Source organism: Falco naumanni, chromosome 14 (genome assembly GCF_017639655.2).
Source record: "Falco naumanni isolate bFalNau1 chromosome 14, bFalNau1.pat, whole genome shotgun sequence".
NCBI lineage: Eukaryota > Metazoa > Chordata > Aves > Falconiformes > Falconidae > Falco > Falco naumanni.
The window spans coordinates 23,431,369-23,456,816 of record NC_054067.1 but is presented as its reverse complement, the minus strand read 5'-3'; the positions used below and the strand labels follow the sequence as shown (position 1 = coordinate 23,456,816).

Below are 25,448 nucleotides of genomic sequence, written 5' to 3'. Positions count from 1 at the left end.
GGGAGATGGCAGAGAGGGGCCAGGTGCCGGTGGCCCCCAGGAGCCATGGGCAGAGCTTAGCTCTGCATGGGGCTGGTGCCACTGGCCAGGTGCCACTCACCTTTGCTCCAGCAAAACACTCCGTACCCCTGCACGCCTCTCCAAACATGTTGATCTGTTTTAAACTGCAGCACCTTCAGATTGGATGTTCACCCCAGTTACTGATTTTAATGTTATTTTACTTAACAGAAAACAACTTATTATAACCCTTACACTCCAATTTAATGAATAAAATCAAATACGACTAGATCATAGAAAAGAACACTTCGGTATTTATGAGGAAGTAAAGCGAAACAAAATACTTTCAGCCTGCCTTAGTGTTTTACAATAAAAAAAAATCAAATGCATGAATACCTTAGCCACAGCCACTGACAGCCGCACATAAGGTTCAAGCAAATAGTCCGTAACACACTCTTCAACTTTGTTCTAAAGAGAAGCATAGGCTCCCACTTTTCTGAAATGCCCAGCCTCATGCTGCTGCTCATTTTTCACTAATTTGATAATCAAAACTACAGCTTAGCGTGCATACAGAAAAAAGACTTTTGTGTAGGTTTTGCCTGGTCTTTCCATAGATTATGCCTATTTTACTGCATTAAATTACAGCTGAGAATGTAAGATGTGAGCTGAGGTTATGGCTGCCTTCTGAACTGTAGAAAGTGATTTTATGGAAAATATTTAAGTCAGCTTTAACAAAACAAGGAAAAGAACTTTGAAACCTAAAGAAGGTTACATTTAAATATTTGTAAGATAAAAAATGCAAGTGAAACACTCTCTGTGCATTAGTGGTACAGATTTTTCTTTGTCAAGCAGGTATAAATAGTAAAATACATGAAGCCTTTAAAAAAATGCATGCACAGCCATACACATACGCACCCAGAAAATCTATTTTAAAATAATTTTTAAAAGAAACAGGCAAATACCAGGAAAACAAAACGCTTCAAAACGCTTGCAAGATGCCTTTTCAGGAAAGAAATAGAATTAAATATATATATATATATATATAAAAATTATTAGCTTCTTCAAATTTATGTGGTGATCTAATCACAGAATTGCTTCTAAAACAATGCATCTTAACCACATAGACAGTAAGTCAAAACTAAAGTGTTGGCTCTGCAAACTGAGAAGAACATAAACCATTTTGCTGTCTTCCTTTATGTGCGCCTGTTGCGATTAGCATCTCACAAACCCCAGCAGCAAACGTCAGATTGTGGGAAAATCTGTGCACCTGCAGATGTTGCAAAGATAGGAGAGGCCAGGAGAATGCCAGGAACAGCAGGATAAGCACCAGCCCAAGAGACAGAGAGCCAGGAGACATATGCAAAGCCCCAAATACATCCGATCCCAGACAGAAAGGTCTATTTGAACATAAAAAGTCTAATTCGTACTGAGGTCTTTGCTGCTCATGGTGTTGTCAGTGCATACAAACCGAGGATGTTTCTTCCTCGGTGGGAACGGTGGTGTCAAAGAAAGCTATTACGCAGCTTGGCAGAATTGCATGCGCGAATAACCCGCTTTTTCTTTAAAGCACAAAGCCATCTCTTGCTCAAGTGATACTATGCTAATCTCTGGTCCTCAGCTTTTTTCAATCTTTCTTGATGCTAATCATGAGAATCATCCCCTTGATGTTTTACTGCGTACTTTTTACTCCAGAGACTTGACAACTATTGCAGGCTGAAAGAGCAAAGACGCTGGAATCTGCATCCACTTGGCAGGCATCTGCACGGATTTGTGGCAACAGATAATTTTCTGGAACAAGGGGGTTTTTTTGCAACATTTACAGGGAATGCCATAATAAGATTCGATTGTGAATCCTGGGTTTGCGCCTCCAGGTTTTTGCCATCGTTTTTGAAGTGTGGAGCAGCTTTGCGGTAAAGCTAGGCCATCAGTGTTACAGCAAGGATGAGTTCGTGCATTCATCTATGTCCGAGGGAAAAAAAAAATATTCTTTGAACTAGTGGTACTAATCTTTCAGAAAATCCAGTCAAGGCTTTATACCAGCTTTTTGAAAAGCATTGCTGCCTCCCTTCTGCAGGAGACACTTTCCTCACAAGAGAGGCACCCTCCACACTTGCTTGCCCTCACATGGGTAGGTGAAGAACAATTTGTAATGTGGTTCACACTTGGCCACACAAACGTCCTCCTTGTCTCTACAGGTTTCTTTCCATCTCTCCGAAACACCTCTCTGATCCTCCCAACATGTTCCCTCTCCTCATACCTGGAGCCGCAGCTCCCTGCCAGCATAGGCTGGGCTGTGCCCAAGTCACTGGGCTGGGGGCTTCAGGGGCACAAGTAGAGGGACCCCGCACCGAGCCGGGCCTGTCTCCGGGGCTGCAGATGGGATTGATGTGACCCACCAGCGTCTGAATAGGCACTCTGCACATATTCTACAGTATCACCCTTCATTTTCACCTTTTCAAGTTTTAGCTGCGCTGCTTTATTATTTAAGGGGCTCTGTTACTTGTCCTTAGAAACCAGCTTGGTGTTTCATTCATACTGAAAGCCTGCAAGGTTCCTACGGAGCCTTTCTCACCAACGGCCCAGAGGAGCTGGGCACAGTCCTGGCCCCACCACTGCCCGCTAATGGGCAGCGATGCCAGCTATGCCACCCTCGCCTTGCGCACCAGACCTCTGCCTTCGGCTGCCACTTTGCTGAGGGGACGGAGGGTCCTCTGGCTGTACAGGCAGTGTGGAGGACGCTGCCAAATTTCCCTTGGCTGTACTTAGTTTATTTATCTTCTATGGCTTGTAAAAATGCTTTTAAAAGACTGGATATGAGTCTCTGTTTCCCCGACTGGCTCCACTTCTCCATCGGCAAACAAATGATTACATTTTTCCCTTTGTCTCCACAGGGGCTGAAATTAATGGGCTTATTTTACCCCCCCTCCAACGAGTGCGATTCCCTGAGCAGCTTGCCTGGGGACGGCGCCTACCAGAAGTTGCTTTAGGACTGTTACAGCACCAGTAAGGGGAGCTCAAGCCTTGTTTGTGATCGGTCCTACGCTGCCTGCCAGGCAGGGCTCCTGCAGCCGCGGCGGACCGGCGCCGCGCTGCACACAAGATTCGCTGAGCTGCCGTTTTCTCGCTGGGGCGAGTGGGGGCTGCTGCGGGTGCGGGGACCAAGTCTCCCACGGGGAAGGCAGCGGGCGCCTGGCCCGGCGGGGGCGGGGGGGCCTACGGCCGGGCAGGGGCGCGCAGGCTGCTGAGCACCGAGCCGGCCGGGGCACAGTGGCCAGCAGTGCTGAATCCCGGCAGGGCCGCGGGGAGCGCGGCGGGGCTGCACGGCCCCGCTCCCCCGGCCCCGGCCCCTCGGGGAAGGGGGGCAGCCGCAGCCGCGCTCCCGCTCCGCCCGGCCGGGCGCTAGCTCAGAGACCGCGGTGCGGGGCGCTGTGCCTCGTCTCGTCCCGTCCCGTCCCGTCCCGCTCCGCCCGCCGTGAGCTGCCGGGCCCAGGCACCGCGGCGAAAGGCGGCGGCGCTACGGGCCCACTGTCCCGGGGCCGCCCCGCGGGGCTGGGAGGGGGAGCCGGGCCGGGGGAAGGCGGGCGCAGGGCCCCCGGCCCCGCCGCAGGTCCCGGAGCGGGGCGGTCTCCCCGCCGCCCGCCCCGGCGGAGCCGCCGCACCTGCGCGCCCGCCCCGCACCAACTTCTCCGCCTGTTGCGCGCCCCGCGCGACCCCGCGGCGGGGATGGGGCAGCGCCGCCGCTAGCCGGGGGGCGGGCGGCGGCCGGGGGGGTGCCCGCGGGGCTCTCCGCCCGGCTCTCTACCCCTGCCTTGCCTCCCCTCGCCGCTTTCGCCGCAGGGCGCTCGGCGGGCATGGAGGTGCAGCTGGGGGTCGGCCGCGTTTATCCGCGGGCGGGAGGCAGGACCTTCCGCGGCGCTTTCCAGAGCTTCTTCCAGAGCGTCTGCGAGGCTTTCCAGGCGCCGCGGGAGGAGCCGGGCGGCAGCCTGCAGCCGCCGCCGAGCCCGCCCGGGGCAGCGCCGGGCTCGCCCGCCGCCCAGCCGCCCCGGGAGCCCCGCGGCGGCGCCGGCCCCGCCATGGGCTCGCCCTTCCCCTGCGCCGGCGAGCTGCGGGAGCTGCTGTGCGAGGCGGGCGCCCTGCCGCCGCCGCCCGAGGCCGAGCCGGCGCCCCGGGAGGACCCGCTGGGCGACAGCGCCAAGCAGCTCTGCCGGGCCGTGTCCGCCTCCATGGGGCTGGCGCTGGAGGCGCCGGAGGCGCTGGAGCCGCTGCACCGCGAGGACTGCATGTTCGCGCTGCCCGCCGCGCCCCGCGCCCGCCCGCCCGCCGGGGACCCGCCGGAGCCGCCGCCCGCCCCGGCCGCCTTCGCGGGCGCCGAGGCCGCCCTGGCCGCCGCCGCGCCGGGGCTCTACCGGGGCTCGCCGGGCGCCGCGGCGCGCCCGCCCGCCGCCTTCAGCCTGGCGCCGCCGCCCACCCGTGTCAAGCTGGAGGGGCCGCCCGGGCCGGCGGCGGGCGGCAGCTGGGGCGCCCCGTTCTGCTACGGCACCGAGCTGGCCCCGCCGGGCCCCGCGCCCCCCTGGGCCGCCTTCTTCGCCGAGGAGGAGCTGCCGTACGGGCCCTGCGCCGAGCCGCCCGCCGGGCCCTTCGGCTGCAGGCGCGGGCCGCCCGCCGAGCCCGCCGAGCTCCCCGCCGACGCCTGGTACCCGGCGGGCCGGCCGCCCCTCGCCACCCCCGCCGCCTGCATCAAGAGCGAGCTGGAGCCCTGGGCCGAGGGCGGCTACGGCGACGGCCGGTGAGTACCCGCGTCCCGCCCCATGCATCCCGCCGGCGACCCGCATCCGGCCGGTATTCTGCACCCTGTCTCCTGCCGGCATCCCTTGTGCCGCTTCCCACCGGCACCCCGTACCTCGCATCCCGCCGGCACCTTGCGTGCTGCATCCCGCCAGCATCCTACATCCCGCTAACACCCCACATCCCACCGACACCCCACATCCCATATCTCACATCCAGCCGGCATCCTGCATCCCACATCCTGGTGGTATCCCGTGTCCTGCATCCCACGTCCCACTGGCACATCTGTGTCCTGCACCCCGCATCACACTGGCACCAGCACCCCATGCCCCCTCGGCTGCCCTGCTGCCTTCTCCTGCTGCCCGGCACTTGCAGTGGCTCCAGACTGCCCCTGCCCTGGCTGCCCCGGCTTGATGCACTTCTTGGCTGTCGGAGTCTTCCCTTGTAGCAAAATGCTGTCAATTTGGGCTTACTGGGCAAGATTGTTCCAGATACACTGTGCTAAACTCTGGGATTCTCTGCCATCCCCTTAAGGCTGATTGCATTTGTCTGATTGTGTTATGCCTCTGTATCCCCCTTCTCTCAGCTGCTGGGAGTATACAGGAATCGGGATGCTGCACTCACTGAAGCATGGACCAGTCTTGAGACAGTTAAAATTCTCCTTGCATCTTGCTCTGCTGTGAGCTAGATGAATGGAGAATAAGCTGTGCAGACCAAGCTGAAACAGCTGAGCGTATGGACAGAGAAATACTGCACGTGCTTTGAAGCTCTGTTTTAAGTACAGATACAAGATGTGTTTTACAGTAGCAATAAGAGTATTTAGGAATACAGTAGAGGAGGAAAGGTTTGTTTGAGAAGAAGGATTTGATGCAAAAGTAATTTTTTCCTGGTGGATTAATCTCAGAAAAGGAGATTAACTGTCTGCGTGAAATAGGTATACACCATCTAAAGCAGTGGGCACACTGCATCACCACCTTTCATCATGGCAAAACGTGTTGCTGCATGAGAGAATCGCTGCAGCTGAGAGAAATGGGAGTGGGAACGTGGCTGCAAAAGGATCGTTTTGCTGGCTCAGAGGTAGCCCCAGCTGCAGGTGGTTGGTATGGGCTCTGCTTGGGTTTGCATTGTTGGAGTTTTGCACCCACGTGCACGCCCTGTGGTTCTCTGTCTGTTTCAAAGATTAAAATGAACAATTTTAATCTTTGATTTTCCCTTTAAATTAGCACAGGGCAACTGCTCATGCTTCTGTGCTTGTTTTGTTGCTTTAAAGTGCTCACAGCTTTGCTGGGACAGTGTAGTAATTATCATCCACACAATAATTTACTCAGGCGTTTTATGAAGAAGTTGAGGGCTTGGTAAAAACAAAAGGGATAAAAGTAAGGACAGGTCAAAATGAGTCCAGCTGTGAGTGTCGTACTGGTGGCAGTTGTGTGTACCCTATGTATTTTCCTCTGGAGTCTGGATAAATCCCTGCCAAAATCGGGGCAGAGTGAGCAGGGATGAATAGAGTTGGCGAGGTTCAACTGTCCGAATGCTGTTGATGGATGATGCACGTTTTTGATAGCGAAAGGCTCAAAAATTTGATGGTTTGTTCACCTGCGAAGCCTGTGCAGTACAACCATGCACAGACAGGGAGTATCGCGTTAAGGAAAACAGGTTTGGGCTTAGATGGTGGTCGGTTGGCAACCATAGGGGCTGGACCTGGGCAGCAGGTAAATTTTGCCCAAGTCTTGCCTTAGTGATAAATGACGTCTCCCTTAATCCTGTGAGAAATACTGTCCCCTCTGCTTCCTTACGGCTCCGTTCAGCGTGCTGGATCTCTGTCTCTGCTTCCCCTGGCACTGCAGCTCTGAGGAGGCCTGGGCTCCTGCTGGCAGACTTGTGCAGGGATCAGTGGAGTTGGAGCTACTGCAGAGACCTTTTAAAATACCATTACCTTGTCCTTCGATCTCTGTTGCTCGTACAGCATTACATGGCTACTGCAAGGGCGTGATGAACTGACAGTATTTACACCATTCTCTGTGTTTGGATGCAATTTTAAAATGCTGTAAGAAAAATGGAAAGGTCTTTTGTGGTCTGGCTAAAGCCCTACATGTTATTCACTGCTGGGTTTGTATTTCATCCCAGCAAAGTCTCTATTAACTGGGGCTTTTGATTTTCTCCTGGATATGTAGCAGTGCCAGTGCAATGAACAGTCTCCGCTGCAGCCAGAGCTGATGGCAGCGGATCGTGTACCAGCCTCCCAGGCAGCAGCGCTGGCAAGGAAAAAGGGTCATGAGAGCTGAACCGCTTCGTCGTAGAGTTCCCTCACCGCCGGAGGGTGGTCTGCTTTGGACCTGTGCCCCCCTGCAAGCTTGTAACGCTAGGTTTAATTTCCTGCCTTTTGTGGCATTGCATGGAAAGCTTTACCCTCTTAGCCTTGGAAAATGTAGCCTCTGCATTTTCTGAGAGTGTTGGGGCCGCTTCTGTGGGTTCGCTGCAGCTTTACCAGCCTGAGGAGAGGTGCGTGTCAGGTCCCTGCACCGCTGCAGTGCCAGCAGTGGCAGCTGCGGGTGCAGCCCAGTCATCTTTGAAGAGTAAGGAGCATTCTCAGGTGTGTTGCTCCTTGTTCTTTCTCTTTTTGAATGGTCCTGCTTTGTGCTAGCCGGATCGCATCTCTTCCCTCCAGGGTGAAGCTCTCTTCAGAACCCCTGCCCTGCCCTGGTGCAGTCTGTGTCAGGTACAGGTGGGTGTCTCTTGAGTTACACACACATATTCCCTCCCCATTTATGACACTAAAACATGAACAGCTGCGTAATACTTGGGGTCTTTATATATTATATATATAAAGGTTTATATATATATACATATAACCCTTTATATAAATGGCCATCAGTTTGGGTTTTGAACAGAAGATTTTAAAGCTTTGAGAAGAGAGCAGGGCTGGACTGCTTGTGGGTTTGTTCAGGAAAAATTGAATGCTGGCTTCCACCTCGGTCTGGGATACAGCATGCACAGCTCAGAAAATGATGCTGTCAGCTGCCAGGGATTGCCTCAGGAGCCAACAGATGTGACAGGAGGAGTTCAGGTGCCCCCCCGGGCAGGAGTGCTCCTGGCCGTTGTGTGGCATGGTGGGTGCTGTGCAGGTGCTGGGCTGGCTGCTGGCACCAGGGCTGAGCCATGACTGCTCCTGCCCCTTCGCCTGTGCGAAGGGGGGATTTGCTTGTGCTTAGAGGCACTCGAACACTACACAGGGAGCTAAAGGCATTAACACCGTTTGATTTAATTTAAAGCTTTTGATGTGGTGTACCTGATTGTGCCAGTAATGCTTATGTATAATTAGCGAATTAATCCAAGCTTTTTCTACTGTGGACTCATAGCTGTTTATCTTTGTGCTCTGCTTATTGCATAATTACTACCAGTGATCTCTGAGGTGACTAAATAACCTGTTTTAAGAGTGACACACAGTGTTGCTAGAATAAATCCAAGGTTATGGTGTCAAAATTACTTGTAAGACCAAAACACAGCAGTGGGCGAGTGGTGCAGGCCTATTTGGTTTAAGCTAAAGTGGAATCAAAGAAGCAGTGGAAACAAAGGTGATAAAGGGATTTAGGGCATAATTGGCTCAGAAAAATCTGTCCATGTAGTTTCAGATGTTTTTTAAGTGGCATTTGCTATTACGACTGTTACCTGTTTGGTATCCCTGTGTTTGCTGGTCACACCTGCCTGCAGATCCCTTTCTTCTGTTGGGTTGTAATCAGCTTGGGCGAGTGCCATGTGTTTATGCATCACCTGGCATAATGGCTATCTAATCTCTTTGTGGCCAGCTATGTAATTGTGATACCGCTTACAGATAATATCTTTAATAATTTCTACCTATTGAAGGAGGAGATAAGATTCCGATAAAAAGATCAAGGGCAGGTTATTACACTAACAGGTGAGACCAGGCAGGAGGCCATTCTCTGGGCTGCCAGTAGCCAGCTGCCCTGCAGTGCCTGGTGACGATATTGTGTAAATATTTCTTTTGAAGACGAGCTGTGCATGGAAGAATGCTGGTTCTGCAGGCTGTCCCTCTGGCCGGCCTCGTAATACGTACTCGTGGTCCGCAGCTGCTGGTGTGGATCCATGGATGGGAAACTTCGGGTGGCTGGGAAAATCATAGATGTGCTAAAGCTTTTTGATGGTTCCTGATAAAAGGGGAAGAACTGAAAGGTGATGAGGAAGAATATTTTTTTAATGCTTTCTAGTGTAAAAATTCTTTCTCATCACCTTTCAGTTCTTGTCCCTGCTGACAGGCACGACAAGGCTGTTTGAAACACAGCAGAAAGCACCAGTCCTGCCACGGTGCTGTGCCTGGTTCAGAGGAGTCGGGACTCCCCTAGGTGTGAGGTGGCACGCTACCCAGCCGTGGCGGGACACTTGTCTGTTGCGGCCTGAGTTAAGGCTGTGAAACAAGTGACAGGCTGAGGCTGGATAGCTGGAGTAGCCGCGACGTTGAAGTTCTGCTCGAGCCTGATTCTTGCTAAATAGCAGGGGATGCAGCGAGCCCCTCATGACTGGGGAGAGAGCAGGGGTGGGACAGCAGCCGTGGCTCCTTGCTCTTGCTCCTGAGAGCTGCTGCCTCAAGAGCTGTGACATGCAAGCCAAAGCTCATTTATTTTCTTCCATGCTCAGCTAGCTGACTGGTTTTCATTTCATTTTGAAGGTGCTGATTTATGTAGTCTTTCCCATGAGCTAGATTTCGTTTAAATCGATAAATGAGATTTCCCTTTTCCACAACTGGTCACCTAGGGGCAGCCCATGGTGGCGGGCGGGCAGCAATCAGCCCTTTCGAAAGACAGGCTGTTTGCCTCGATGCTGGGTGCACCGTGAAATCCACCTTGGGAGCCTGGTCCCGGTGGCCTAACTCACAGAGGGTTGGGCTGTTTTCTTTTGAAGATGCCCAGAACTGCCCAGAAAACACTCCAGGCTGGAAGGATCATGGTCCTTGTGGTAACGCACTGGCTGAACCCATGGGCATTAACGAAGTGTTGGTACCCCCAGGCCTCACCCCAGTTTGGTGCCGGAATGGTGGTGGAAGCTCTGTTCGAGGGGCTGGCACAGCCCTTTCCTTTGCCATTAAATTGGGATTTATGTCTGTGGCAATGAGTGAAGGAGAAATAACCATTTCCAGTGTTCTTTATTTTCCAGCTTGCTCCTTCCATTCAGTTGATTTTGGTTTGGGGCTTTCTTAGTATTTCCGTATCACATACCGAGTATCATAAAATGGTCTTGTCCTTTCCCCCTCCCTCCTCTGTCTGTCTCTCCCTCTATTCCCTCTCTTGCTGACTCCCCCGGTCCCCAGCTCACCCTTCCCCTCGGGGAAGGGGAGATGCATCACCTCGTTAAGGGACAGGCTATGGAGGGCACGGGTGCGCAGTGAGCTTGTGTGGGACCTGCCCATCCGCTCTTAACAGAACAAAACATCTCCTTGCCTTTCCAGCCGTTCATTATAAAACGGTTGAAGGCAGACTTTGCCCCATCCTCTTCCATGCTTTCTCATCCTCTTCTCCCCGTATCTTGAATTTTTGAAGCTCTTAGACCCTCTGGAAACTGGTTGTAAAGTCTCACGCTTGATATCAACAGCAATTATTTTTCCCCCTGGTTCTCTTAAGTGCTGGTTGCAACAAAAGAAGAAGCTCTACGTGGCACTTGGCATAGAGAAGAGTGGCTGAGAATTCAGAAAATTTCTCCGCATAATGCATGAGAAGCTTTAAAGAGAACGGGTGGGTTTGAGTTCTGCAGGCGTTTTGTGTACTCTGCCCTGTGTTACTGAGGCCTTCAGGGCAGGAAGCTGTAAGGGGTTTGCTGTTCTGCTTGTACAGCTTTTATGTTTTTTTTTCTGCTGTTTACAGTATTCACCGGTATTTATTTGTTATGCAGATGATAGCTGTGCTTTGCATTACTTCTTGCAGCCAGTCTGTAGTATAACCCGTTGGCTTTCTTGTTGTGAGACCTTCGTTCCAGCCATGGAGAGCTAGTTAAGAGCTGGTGGTGATTTGGTGCTTTTTCTGAGGACCAAAGGGCACTATATTCAAAATACTGGTTGTGACTGAGAGATAACGCATGTTTTGTGCCCACGTAGGAACCTGGGACTTTGCATACGGCCACAGCTGAAAGAAAAATGCGCCACTGCACAGCTGCACCTTTCCACGAGTGTTCCGTTCTTGGGGGGCTGTGGGGACGGGCACCAGCCCCCGGGGCAGGATCAGCATCATGGGGATGGACACCAGCCCCCGGGGCAGGATCAGCATAGCGGGGACGGGCACCATCCCTCAGGGCAGGATCAGCACAGTGGGGAGGGGCACCAGCCCCCGGGGCAGGGTGACCCCTTCCCTCGGGACACTCCTGCCCTGGGGCTGCTGCCCACACCCGGTGGGAGGACACTGGTGCTGCTGGTGGGTGCCTGGCAGTGCAGCCATGGCCACGCTCGGTGATGATCTGCCCCCGTGGGCGTTGGGCTAGCGTGGGACAGGGGCCGTGCCGTGCTGAGCAGCCTCTGGCACGTCGGTGGGTGCTCGTGTCGGGAGCGTGTGGCTGTGCCAGCGTGTCCCTGCGGCATGGAGCTGGCGATTCCTGGAAATCTCGCCTGGCACTGAGGAAGGTGTGGGACAGTTCCAGCAGGAATTACAGCAGAAACACTGTAGTGAGGCAGTGACTACAGAATGCTGTGGGATGCCCGGGCTGCCGCTCCGGGGGATGCCCAGCTCCCCTTGCCGCTGCCCCAAGGACCCTCCAAGGCCACGCTTGGCTCCAGGCAGCACCTCCCTCTGTGCCCACCCAGCGTGGCAGTTGAGTTGCATCTCTCGGGTGAAGGGGAGGTAAAGGCATGCGGTACTTCAGAAGCAGAATTCAGATGGGCAGTTCAAGGAAAAAGCATAGTGAAAACTGGAGCTGATCAGAAATCTGTGCATGATGAGGAGAAAAAAATGTGCTCCTGACCTGGGAGAAAAGCTGGAAATGTTGCAATTTATTGCAGAAAGAAATTCCAAAATTTCCTAAAGTGTAGGAAATGTTTTAGTCCTTTGGGAACATTTTGTTTTGGTATGACGAAAGCTGTTTTATTTCACAGAGTTAAAATTAATTTGTAATAGCATTAGTTCAGATCATTGGATTTTTCTGTCAGTCATATTAATTACATTTTTGTATTAGACTGAGCTTCTTCGTATTTTATAAATTGCTGATTTAAAAATGGCTCTTCTGATTTGCAGTTTCAGTATTGGCAATTGTTACTGCAATTGGTTTTCAGTCCTTGGTGTGCTCGCTGGTGGCTGTCCACTGGGCTGCTTCAGTAGGCTGTTTATTTGAAATGGATACTTTCCACTTGTGATTGTAGGCTAAATTAAAAAAAATAATTACAAAGTTAAATATTAAAGAAAAAAGAATTGTATTATCTTATCATCCCGTGGAACGTTTTAAATTTATCAAATGAGCTTGGGTCCCAAGCAGCCTCTGCAGTTCCTCAAAACCCTCCTTCGCTGTTACAGCTCACAGGAATCTTGACGTAATAGCCCAGCAAACCTTACACCTCCACATACACGTGACTTTTTAAAGGAGGATTTTATTGTTTGGTGTGTCATTGCAAGATGATCTATGTGGCTTGGGAGGTATCAGCTTTGCCTATTTTGCTCTATTCCCCACTGCATTTTCAGGGTGTTAGCAGTCTTGAATGCATTTGCAAGTGGAAAAAAAAAAAAGAAAAAAGTATGGCATCATGAGCCAGGAGGCAGTGCTAAGCAAGAAGCATCACATGAACCTAGCGGCCTGAAGGGCTTACAAGACATGGTCTTTTCCTCCTCTTTTTCAGTTTATTTCAATATTTGTTGCAATTTAAAGTGAATTGTCTTTTTTTGAAGAATGTTTTCTGCAAAGGGGACATCTATGCTGGAAACCAACACAAAGCAAACACCGCAAAGTCATCTTGGACAGGCCAACTGACTTGTGTCATCTTGGAAGAGGCTGCTTCTTGATGCCACCTCAAATTGGTGACGTGACACAGAGGGCACGGGCACCTTCCTGTGTTATTATCATTAGATAAGATGTGAGCATTTGCCAGAACTGATCTCTTCTCACCGTGGGTGAACCCATTTCTACACCATTTCATAGGCATGCAGCAACAGCAAAGTTTTCTGTGTGGGTACCGGATCCTTTCCAGCTCTTTCTTTTCCTCAAGAGAGCCAGGAGACAGCGTGTACAAGAGGTAGATGTCCAACCTCCCATTTTAGTGGAGCACTTGTGCCCGGTGAACAGTTAAGAGTCAAACAGTCGTCTCTCAGTACCCGGCCAGGGCCGGCATGCTGTCCTGTCTGTACTTTCCTCCTTTTTTCACGGTTGTTGGATTACAAACCAAATGGCGGTATTGCAACTTCTCGTTGCTACCAGGGGTTAAGAGGTCTTCTCCTCCCGCACAGGCTGGCACAGATACCAGCAGGGAACACGTGGCGGATCCTTTCTGGCCACTACAGATCTGTGTGAGAAGCATGCCCAGCAGCATGGACTTAGGAGGATCAGAAACTTGCTCAGGATCCCTCCCTACAGCCCAAGCTTCGTGGTCCGGTGGGTGATGGGTGCAGGACCACTGTCTGGATCTTGTTAGTGTTCTTTGAAGAAGCTGTGAGGACAGCAGTGGATGCATTACCTCCCAGTACGCCGGTAGGACGTGGTGTGTGCTGAGGGGTCACATTGCCAGGTGTTGGGAATGGGAATGCTGTCACCCCAGCACTGAGATCCGGCATTCACCTGTGGGGCATCCCTGCCCTGCTGCAGCTTGCCTCAGGTGGGAGCGCTACCAGATCTGTGTCCTGCATCCTTTCCCCCTCATCCTTGGCTGCCGAGGGCAGACCAGCTGCCTGAAGGGTTGGTCCTGCAGTCTGGGCTGGGCCAGGCACGCGGCTCAGTGGGTTTGGTTCCTGGATGCCAGATGCTGTGCTTGTGCTGCGCCATATATGGAGCACGGTGTTGCATGTGCACATGCTGTCACCGCTTACCTTCTGTAGCCAGGGGAGCTGTGACGGCTGCAGCCCCCCGCAGCGTGCTCCCAGGGCGAGGGAGCGGGATGGGGGGGACTGGGGTGCAGCAGTGCAGGAGGCGCTCCCGTGCATCAGGTGTTGGCACGTGTGCGGGTCCTTGCAGAAGCTTGTTTTGCTCTGCGTAAGACAAGAGGGAATGGCCCCAAGTTGCACCAGGGGAGGTTTAGATTGGACATTAGGAAAAATTTCATCACCCTAAGAGTTGTCAAGCACTGGAACAGGCTACCCAGGAAGGTGGTGGAGTCACCATCCCTGGAGGGATTTAAAGGACTTGTAGATGTGGCACTTAGGGGCATGCTTGGTAGTGGGCTTGGCAGTGCCGGGTTAACGGTTGGGTTTGATGGTCTTAAAGGTCTCTTCCAAGCTAAACAATTCTGTGATTCTAAAAGCTTTAAATTAATTAGTATAAAGTGTAACTTAGGACTTGACGTTGAGTATGAACAGTAGAAGGATGCAAAAAACTCTTACCTGATACACAAAAGCACATTAATTTTCTTGTAGATGCCTTGTAGTTCAGATCTTTTGCAGAGGTGGGTCATATGACATAAAGCTGAATAAAGATGCTCATTTATTTTGGGGAATGAGAAGCATATCTTAGACTTTACATACACCCTTAGGGGTGAGGACAATACACTGCCAGTGGCCCCATCACTCGCAGGTCTGAGGTAGCGCCGAAGTCAGCAGGGTGGCTGGAGCCTCAGTGTGGCCGTGCAGAGGTCTCCGTTTCACAGGCTGCAGCTGCAGAGCGACGAGCCTCCTTTGGGAAGAGTTTGGGGACCCAAGGGCAGGAAATCAGGGCTGGCTGTTAACAGCATTTGCTTGAAAAAGCAAAAACCTGTAAAAGAAGTTGTCTTGTGAACTTCAGGTTTGTGCTGTGCAGCAGAAAGCAGAAATGTTGCTTTGAGAAAAAAGAGGGGGTGGCAAAGGTCGTCGTGTCCCCGCAGGGCTGATGGTGCTGGTGGCGGTGTCCTGCTGACCTTGTGCTTTGCTGGCGAGCGGGACAGGGAGCCTGGCCTGTTGCTGCGCTCCTGTGCTGGTGCCGAAGGATCGCCGCGATGTCCTGCGCTCTCGGTGGGAAGCCCCAGGGCTGAGGCTGGGGCTGTGGGAGGCATCCATCCTCTGCTTGCAGTGCGTGCAGGGGGAGTTGAGTCTGGACCTTGAGGGAGCTGCCAGCCGAGTGAGCTGAGTCTGGCTGGGCAGGTGAGCCGTGCCCTTGGCTGGTGAAACCGTTTGTCCTTTGGGCGGGAGGTGTTTCAGGGCTTGGGATTTACAGGATACAGGGCAGTACTGAAGCAGGGAAAGGGAAGAAGAAATGTAGAGGTGTTGGTCATTTTCTGTCATTCAGTGATTCTGAGCACGATGCTGGTTGTGACAACAGGGTGGTGAGAAGCCAGCGCTGGCAGTGACGGTGGGAAGAAGCGAGAGAAACCTCAGCTCTGCTGTGTGTGGGGGCTGCTGGGCTGGGTGTGCCATGCTTTGGCACGGCTCAGCGGGCATTGCCGAAGCTTTGGGGCAGCAGCCTTCAGCTGGTCTGTGGTTCCCCAGGGACCTCTGGCCTGTTTTAGGGGTCAGTGGAGGGTATCTGTAGGTTTGGGTATGCTGTACGGGGGGACTTGGCTGCACTTCCGTGGATGAGCATTCCTGGTTTTTGGGGCGGAGTGACCTCGTCCCACCCTGACCTGGTGTTCGAGGCTGAATGCCACGGAGGAGCCAGGCTCTGCTGGTTTTCCTGCGGTGGAGGAAAGCGGTTTGGTCACTTTGGGATTTTAACTCGGGGGGGCTGGTGGCCCTGGCATCGATAGTTGCTGCACACTGTGTGGACAGAACTGGCTTTATTTTTGAACAATAATAGTGGTATGGGTAAGCTCATTAAAATAAGAAGAAATTGACCCAGTTGTCATGGCAAAGACTTGTGGTGGAGGTTCTTCATATTCTTCTCCATATTCCCTTTCTCTGTATCCACTGCTGTCTCTGTCTTGTCTACTGATCTGCCTGTGTTAATTATTCATGTCCAGCTACATCAATCCTTCTGCCAGCTCTCGGTGTGGGGCAAAGCACGGGAGGAGCTGCCACTGGCAGAGCCGTGCCTTCTTGCATTGCCGGGGCGAGGTGCCTGCCGCAGGCAGTGCTGGCAGTTACTGCAACCTGTGCTTGGGGTTTATTTTGCTATAAAAATAATGTTTGGAACCCCGATTCTTCTCACGAGTATTTTAAAGTGAAGTTCAATGTATCCTCTAATGTAATAAAAATACTACAAGTAATAGTACTTTTTGCCTTTATGGCACTTTTTTTCTGAAGCGTTTACAAGCAGCAATTCAGTTAGCCTCCAGGCAACCATGCGAAATAGGTGTTATTCCTCCTTTGCAGAAAGGAGAGGGGGATGAGGTTTGTGGGAGCAAACCTTTGGCAGCAGGCCCTCGGAGCACCGGAATGGCCGTGGGCCCTGGCAGCTGTTGGAGCTGGTTCCTGGGGGGACGGGTTGGGTTTTGTGCTGGGTTTTGGAAGAGTCCCATGGAAGCGTACTCATGCACTGGACTGTACCCCTGTCAATAATCCCGTTTACTTCAGCAGACCCGAGTGCTGTCCTCAGGGATGTCCGACCCCGTCCAGCTCAGGGTGCCAGCACAGTGTTTGCAGTGGAGGGGTTATGGGAGTGCAGCATCTCACCTGGGGGATGCGGGCAGGAGCCTCTGTGCTCCCCAGGTGCCTGCACGGGCAGTGGGCAGGAGGACATGGGACCGGCAGGGAGGGCAGGCTCGGCTCGGGCTGATCTCTGCCACTGCTTTTTTCCTGTTTAATGCAATCTGAGCAGAAGCCAGAAAGATCAAGGTCACCCGTGCTCCTCTGCGGCTTGAAACTCTGCAGCCCTGGGTCTGGGGAGGCCTTTTTAAGTAATGAGAACAAACGAAGTCAAATGCTGACACATCCTCAGAAGCAGTAGGAATGGTTTGTTGGGACATAGACCACAGATTAAGTGATTTTACTGTGGTAGAAGTCATCTGAAAAATCTAGCCCAGCTCTACAGGTATTTATAGATGCTGCCCTTTCCCTGGGCAGTGGGCACCCATCCCACTGGGGCAGGAACTGGATGCTGCCTGGCTCCAGGCATCTCTTATCTGCACAGGGTGGATTATGCCCCAAGCTCTCTGCGGGTCTCCTGGTGACTTTCCTGTGCAATCACAAAGTGGAATGGAGCACACCGTAATAAATAAGTAACAGTCCCCAGTGAAGAGCAGTGGATAAGCCTGTGTTTTTGCTGGAGGGGCTGGTTGGGACCCTCCATCATGGTGCCCAGGGCGTTGGGCTGCTGAGGGGCTATGCGATGCCATGAACCACGCTGAGCTCCTCAAGATTGCAGGCAAGGTGGCTGCCACTTCCAAAACAGCTCTGGAAACAAAAACTGTGTCTTAAATAAGGCTTAGAAAGTCAGTGCAGAACCCCCAATGCTGGAACACCAGTAGTGTTTGTACAGGGCATCCTTTGCGGTGAGAGCAAGGGAGCACCGCAGGCAGCTGTGCCGTGGGTTCACTGGGGAGGGCAGCCAGGCACGTCTTACCGTACGTAGCCGTAGTGGATCTCGGTGGGTCTGCACCCCAGAGAGCCAGACTGCCCGCAGGACACACTCGCTGTGTGCTGGGGCCAGCAGAGCCCGGCTTGTTGTGTTCAGAGCGTGGAGAGCTGCTTCAGCATGCTGTGCAGTGTCCCAGCCACGGCCCACGTGCTGTGCTTGGCCATCGTTATAATGATTTATCTGTAATGTCTGTAGGCAGGTGTCTTTGACAGGTGGTGCTGGGGGGGATGTCCCTGGATGCTGGCCATCTGATCCGAGGTGCCAGCACCGACTGCTAAGCCTGGGATTAAGCTCCTGCCAAAGCCTGGGGGGTCTGGGATGCTGGTGAATCGTCTGAGGATGGGTCGGTATGCGCTGGGTGGGTGCCCTCTCCCTCTGCACTGATGTGCTCCTGTGGGGACTAGAAACAGGGGGTGGCTGCAGCCAGAAGCTTTGGGAAGAGCCTTGGGGGTAAATCCCACATTACAGCAGCATCTTCACCCATGCTGCCAGACCACTGTCCTGCTGACTGTTCCTGGAATTGCTGCCATCGGGAGCAATCCCCACAAATGCCAGAGGGGAGGCTGCAGGTTTCCTAAAACACATTTCGTAGAATCACTGGGACATGTTCGGCTCTGGGGAAAAGGTGAGAAAACCCTGGACTTTGCTTCCTCTCCCCCTGTGTTCTTGCTGCTTGAGGGATACCTTAGAAGGCTGCTGCTTGTCTTTCCCAAGATGATACTTTACTTCTTTTTCTGCCGTTTTCTCACCAACCCTTCAGCATTACATATTTTATCTGCATTAGCTTCTTTGCTGGTTAGAAATGGCAGAAAAATGTTTTGACCTTGGCCCTTGTGCTGAGAACAGAGTCCAGGCACAAGTTTCTGTGTCAGTGATTTCCTAGCAGAGGCTCCTGCCTCCTTCCCCTCCCCGCCTATCTGGAGCGGGCAGCAGCAGCATCCACGCATTCCCTGACGTGCTGCTGGGGAGCGTTTGGGTGGGCTCTCTCGGCAGCTTCTCTTTCCTCTTACAAAAGACAGAAAAGGAGAAAAGTGATTTGTGTGCACGTCAAGTTAATTGCCGTCATCTGGGTCGAAATTAGGTGTATTAACTGGAAAATGAAATACTGCATGCAAATACTGTTCAGATAATCTATGTTTTTTTTCTTGGATCGTGTGTGTGCGTGCACTTGTGGCATGTGTCTTCTACCCGTGGACACAACGCATGGGTTTTGCCTGCATATTCTTTTCTTGTATAAATAACATCTCTGTCCCTTGTCCAGGTGGCTGCAGCAACCTGTGTGTGGCTGCTGGCTGTAGAGGAGATGTGGGGAACAGGTGCTTTGCACCGTGCTGGCCGTGGGAAGGAGTGCCGGTCACCGGTCCCGTGGCTGGAGGGTGCTCTGTGACCCTCAGCGTGTGGGCATCGTGGGGCTTGGAATGAAATCAGCATCGCTGCTTCTCAGTGCTCAAACACAAAGTTGAGAACTAACCCTCCTGGTCACCCCCTGTCCCTTCTCCTGCTGTCTGGAAGGGCCAACTCTATTTAGCAAGGCAGTTGTGGGTGGCTTGTGTCCAGCCTAAGTCCCAGGCCTGGAGCCGTGGGTGCCGTGGGGACCATATCCCCTCCTTGGCTGGCCCATGGCTTTGTCCCTGTGCATGCCCATGCGCTTCAGAGCGCGTGAGGTCATCCCGGTTAGCTCAGCCTTTTCGCACGGATTTAGTTTTCTGGCTTTCAGTTATTTGCTTTGGTTTCTGACCTCCCCTGAGGTTCAGAAAGTTTTTCCCTGATAATACAATCTTCCATTTGCAAGGAAATCTGTTACTTCACGATCTGCTCCTGAGTCCCCAGGAACATCTTTAAATGATTAGGGAAAAAGCAGCACAGGTGATATTTTTCCCTTTGTTGTTTGCAGCACAGCCTGTGCCAAATGCCAGCTCCTTGGTTCTTGGTGGTTTTTTTGAAAAAAACGTGGTGGCTTTGAAGGAGGAGCAGAGCAGGGCAGTGCTGGGGCGCCCGCAGCATGGAGCACCCTCCTGCTGCAGTGGTGCCGAGGGTGGGATGGGGCTGGGGGGGTGGCGGTTCTCCCTTTGTTCGGCTCATCCTTTGTTTTGCCTCGTTGGTGTTAAAGACTTCAATTATGGCCCGAGTTGAGACAGCTGCCCGTGTCCCGGCAAGGATAAGGTGGCAGCCTGAGGTCAGCGGGGCAGTGGGCCAGTCCCTCTGTGCGCCCATCTCCAGTTAGTGGCAGGGGCTCTATGTGTCCTGCGGGGATCCTCTGGGATCGGTGGAGATCCATTTGTTCTTGGCTGTGTGGGCAGCAGGGCAGAGCTGTGCTGATGTGGCTGGAGGAGAGGATGGGGCTCTGTCCCCGTGCACCCTCTGATTTCCCAAGAGCTGGGGTCAAGGTGGGTGCTCGGTGGCTCTGTCCCGAGATGGCTATTCTGCTGCTGGCTTAAAAGAGAGTTAAAGAACGCTCTCAAGGCTAAGAGGCCTAAAATCAGATGTAGCATCTGTGTTTTGGTTTGCAGGCGGGCTTAAAAGAGAACGATTCCTGGCTGCTTTTATTCTTGGCCTGCTTGGAGGAGTGAGGCAGAGGCGAGGCAGACAGGGTGCTGGGCTCGCCCATGATTGCAAAAGCACCTCTGCTCGCCCTGGACATCGCTGCCTGGCAAGGCCAGCATGTCTGCAGATCAGTGTCTGTGGTTATGGGGGTACCTCCCATGTGTGCAGGTCCCCTGGGATCAGCCGGTGGCTGCTGCTGCCTCTGCAGGGCTCTGCCCGCTATATTTCCCACGAAATGCTGTCAGCCCCCAGGATGACAGGCCGGGCTGTCCATGCCTTTTGTCACTACAGAGCATATGGGCATCGGGGCACTGCTTCGGGCTGGGTTGTGCTGAGCGTGCAGCCGGTTCAGGCCAGCCCAGCTCACTGCTCACCGCTGGCAGCCCGGCCCCGCGGAGGTGCTGCAGTCCTGCTGCAGCTGGCACGGGTGCTGAGCTGTGGGCACGCCTGGCCCCACCGCAGCACCGGGAAGGCGATGCCATGGAGCAGGAGGACCTGGATGGGCACTAGCTGGTTGCTGTGTGGTGCTGATGTATTTGCTTCTGCGTTGCCTCTGTTTGATGAGGTTGAGGCTGAGAGTGCCAAGAAGACCATAGTTATGTGAAAGCTTCATTATAATTCACGTTTACTGTTTATGAAATGACTCAAAGCATGGTCTGCTTTGAGGGCACGGCGAGAGGACATTGTTGCTTAAGTTGTGAAGTCTCTTTTAGAAAACCAATGGTTTGCCAGCACAGCTGAAGAGAAATTTTACAGATACAGCTTTTACCCATTTCTAGACATAATAATGAGAATCATTTTTATTCCCCTGCAGCTGTGTCTTTGCAAAGGTTTGGTTTTGGTATAAACATGCCTAAAAATAAACCAGTGCTGCCAGTAAGTTATGGGCCCAGCTGAAGTTCCTACCCAGGCCAGCCCGGCCCCCCACCCCACCCCACCCCGCCCCTGGCCCCGGCAGGCTCTGGGCAGCTGCCCGCAGCTGTGCCGGGAGCTGGCACGGCTGGCAATGCACAGCCACTGCGGGCGATGCACCACCACGGGTGATGTACAGCCACCGCGGCGACGGCGAGAGGGGATCTGCGGGGCCAGGGGTGGGAGCCGGGGGTCGCTCCCTCAGCTGGCTGTTTCTCTTCCTTCCTCCCTTCCTCATCCGTCCCCAGGGTTGCTGTGCTTTGCTGGGAGGAGGAAGGCTGCTGGCCAGAGGTGGGAGCGACCGGGGCTGCAGACCTCTGAAAGGTGGTGATGCCGCCTTTTGCTTTGCTGCCTGTGCTAGCAGGTCTGGCTGGTGCAGTGTGCCTCCTCGGCTGGGTGCCTCCAATCTAAGTGGTATTTGTGGTCTTCTCATTTTTCCATGCTGGATTCCTCCGTTGGCTGCCATCTGCCTGTTTTCAACTCATGCTTCATCCGATAGGGAAATAAAAATGCCTAATTTGTGGCACTGGTTTCCTTAGCAATAATTCCACTGCCAAATGAAGTGGGGAAGATACTATGTGTTTTAAATATCTGAGTCTGGAAATGATTCTTGAGGTCCCCCAGCAGTCCAGCTGGGAGCCTTCCCGCTATGGAAGCTGTACAGCTGCTCTCAGCTCCGAGCGTGGCAGGGAGGGCTCCGGTCTGCTACCCCTCTGGGCACTGACATGTTCTTTGGTGGAATAACTGGGGAGTGGGATTATCAGACGGCTTTCCAGGGGTTTCCACAGGAACCGAGGCAGATGCTGTCTCTGGCTGCAGAGTTGATGGGACAGTTCATCACCTCTGAGAGGGATGCTGTTAAGCGCATGTTGCAGGTGAGACAAAGCCTGGAGCCGCTTTCTCCTCACGGGAGGATGCGGAGGCCTGTGTTTACTGGGCTCTGAGACTCACAGGTGGCCAGTAAGGCATGGTGCTGGGTGGTTCATGGGTTTTTTTGGTGTCTCAGGGATTGGGCTCCCAGCAGAAGTCAGCACCTCAGAACCAGGTATTCACCGCGTTGCTAAACCAGCTCTGGAAAGTAGAGAAAATGCAGTGCATTCCACCAGCTGAGTTCCAGGGCTAGTCATTCAAAACTGAGAGCTACTTGGAGTTGAAAAAGCCGGGAAATGTGGGAGGTTTTCTTCCAGCCTGTATCGAGAATGAGGCATGGGATAGTGATACCCGACGGCTATTAAATCTTGGAGATCCCATAGGAAAGGGCCAGTCAGCAGTTTGCAGCTCAGAAATAAGCTCGGCTTCGCCTTAGTAGTTAATTGAATTGAAGTACAGTCTGCTTTGATAAATTTAGTTCTCATTTACCAGAAAAGCATTTTAAAAGGTTCACATATCTATTGAATTTATGGATCCATTTGAATGCAACTTGATACGTACCACAAATAAAATATTAATCCAGAATCTAATAAATAAGAAATGTGTCATACACCATTTTCTAAGTCATAGAATGCAAAAGTCACAACAAACTATCTAATTGCTTAAAAAAAATAAAAGTGTATTTGCTAAACAGGAGAAGGGTCTTGCTAATGAGAACTGTCACGTCCTCTGCAGAGGCATCAATGTGGCCATATTTAAAATTAACACATTCTGCACATTGCGAAGAGAAAATGTGAAAGTAGGAAACATTACGGAATGCATTCTTTAGGGGAAATCACTGCAAAAGACAGACGTAGAAGAGGTAAAAACTACTTATTTAAGTAGAGGGGTCCTTGCTGCCAAATTAAATTCTGATTACATTTGCAGTTCTGTATGGTGTTGATTTAGATCAGTTTGCCTTGGTTTTATTTCTGCAGCACCCTACACGTCCTGTGGAGTTAGCTGAAGGTCCCGGGGAGGACCAGGAGGGAAGCCCCATTCAGCAGGCATCCTCCTCCTGGGCACAGGTGATGGCGAGCCCCTCCAGTCCCTGCTAGAGGACAGCTGGGGGGTCAGCCCTAGGCTTGGAAAGAGACAGCGTGACTGGGGGTGACCCCCGGTGTGGGGCTTGAGGTGCTCGAGGGCTGGCTGGTGGTTCTGCTCTGCTGGCAGCACCCAGAGGGACGTGGACCCCGAGGTTTCCCTGTCCGTATTAGAAAGGCAGCGCCGGTGAGTGAGGCTGGCGGTGCTGGCCCCGCTGTGGGGGGGCACCTCCTTGCGGAGCGCAGTGAGCTGGCTGTGGGCATGCAGCACTGTCATGAGTCCCCCCACCCTGTCAGCACCATGTGCACCGGGGATACCTCAGGGGCCAGGCGGCCGGTTCACACGAGGTGCTTTGGCTGCGCCCCATCGCCAGGCACAGGTCTGTGCAGGCTGGCCACCCGGCCTTGGCAAGCTGCCCTGCGAGCGAGAAGAGAGGTCTTGGAGCAGGTATTGTCCTCCAGAGGTTTTGCGAGCAGGAGCAGAGACTGCTTGTCGAGTTTATAAATGCAGTATGGGCATTAAGATCCACACCCCACAGAAACAAAAGCACCATTAACTGCACGCGGAGGCATATACAGAGGGTAGCTGTGGTCTTCTGCCCCGCGCCGATGGCCATGGTTGCGTGAGCCCGGCCAGCCCTGGGAGGGGACGGGCTCTCCGGCGCTGTGCGCGCTGTGCCGGGCTGTTGAGGCGCGAGGAGCCGTGCTGCCAGCACACGTGGGTGGCCAGGGGTGGCCCGGGCCGGGGGCATTGGAGCGGGCTCAGGTGGGGAGACCTTCTGTTACATCAAATGTGCACAAAAAAGTGCAGACCTTCTGCACTTCAAATGACTTGTGAAAAGCCACCAGGGAACTTGCACATCTCTTCCTAAGTTTTTAATAAGTACCGCCGTGCTTAGTTTTCAGAGAGGGAAAGCTAAATGAGTTTTCAGAGAGGGAAAGCTAAATGTCTTCCTATATGAGCAGACTGTTAGTATGTCTTACTGCAAGCCTGCGGTACCCTGCCAAGCACAGTAACAGCCAGGATGCTTTCTAGGGAACTGTATTCCCTCGCTGGCACAATCGCAGTGTCTCTCGGAGCATGGAATGTATAGATCAAGAATATCTCATTGTTTGTGATTTTCTTTATAGGTACATTTTGTCAGCAGAGGAGATCGATTCGAGAATGGAAGATTACGGTGTGGGTTAAACTAACTTAGAAAAATATTAGTCAGGACAGACTGTTTCCTCGGGAAATAAGCAGGGCTCTCAGTGCACCAAGGACACCAAGGTCTTGTCCTTGGAGACTCCAGGTGACTCACCAGGATGATCCAGTGTACAGCACTGATGACCTCGGGGATGCTCGTCAGGGCTGCAGCCTGCTTCCATTGCTCCTGGTTTGCTTCTTGTCCTCTTATGCCTCATAATCGGGTGAGTTCTCTCCTTAACCTTGGAATATGTGTAGGCTGTCTCTTTTTGTAGATACCTTCTCTGTCTGGGGAAATCAAGTGTTTCATCTTCTCTGAGCTGATGTGTTTAAGCTGCTCCCTGAGCTGGCTGACTGGAGGTCGGGTTTTGAGGCAGATGTTTTGGTCCCAGCACTGCGCCCAGGATAGGCAGCAGCCTGCCGCGGGGGCCGCCTGTGTGATGCAGAGGCTGCAGGGTGGCTCTGCCCAGGCTTTGCATTTCAGGTAGAGCACACCTGCCTCCTTTCACTCTTCCAACCTCAGTTTCTGCCTTGTTCTTAGGGATGACTGGAAGGTGGGAGCCAATGATGACCGTTAAAATCAGGTGACGCCCCAGTGGTCTGGGTTATTGACCGTGACCTCTGCCATCCATCCTGGTAACGGACGGTGCAGTGGCTTGGCTGGCCAGGGAGGCTGTGGGGCTGTTCTGCGGGTGCTGGGGTGACGACCCCCCCACGGGGTAACCGACGGCCAGGTTCCTGCAGCTCCAGGCTGGAGCAGCCTAGTTGTGCAGCAGAGGAGAGCACAAGGAAAGAAAGCTGTGGGCTTGCCCCGGCCTCGGCTGGGAGAGGCGGGCTTCAGATGTGGCTGGGACCCAACGTGTGAAAAATAAACTGTGAAAATAAGTAAATGGAGCATTTGAAAACAAAAAAGATAATTTAATTTGAGAGATTTGGGAATGGATTTGTGCAGCTGTGCTTGTTGAAGTTGTTTGTGCCCCCTGGGCTGGGAGGCAGCCTCTGAGCTGCTGCCCCCTCTGCTGCCTGCTGCTGTATCTGCTGGAGAGCCCCACGCTGCTGCTCCTGGGAGCTGTTGGTGGGAGAACCTTCTCCTGAGGGTGTGCTAGTTCTGCCTGCCCTCACTGCCAGGGATGTTTAGAAGACCCATTGTCATCTGCTAACGTTTATTTAAATCCAGTGCAAATCAAGTTCCCATGTGGGTTTATCACAGGCATGTCCTAGTTGTCCACACCATGCACCGCACTCTGCTTTCGGAGCTGCTATCTTGTCTGTCTCCAGCCGTTACACATGAAAACAAGGCATGGTCGGTTTAGAAATTCAAGGCTATTTAGAAAAAAGGAAATAAATTCAGTGTACAAGGCTGCATGTTTATAGATTAAACTGCTTGAAGCATTTTAACAGATGGGGTGCTTTAAAGTTTCTCTGCAGGCCTTTTTGTCCGAATCAGCCCAGCT

The 25,448-nt window shown here is 52.9% G+C and overlaps 1 protein-coding gene across 1 annotated transcript in view; it reads left to right on the top strand.

Annotated features, from left to right (window-relative positions):
• The first annotated feature begins 3,510 nt into the window (after nucleotides 1-3,510).
• The window catches only part of AR (androgen receptor), a 60,203-nt gene continuing 38,265 nt past the window's right edge, over nucleotides 3,511-25,448 (top strand). The window contains exon 1 of the mRNA XM_040614752.1: nucleotides 3,511-4,783. Coding sequence (XP_040470686.1) covers nucleotides 3,849-4,783 — 935 coding nt within the window. The 5' untranslated portion in view covers nucleotides 3,511-3,848. The remainder of the gene's footprint in view (nucleotides 4,784-25,448) is intronic.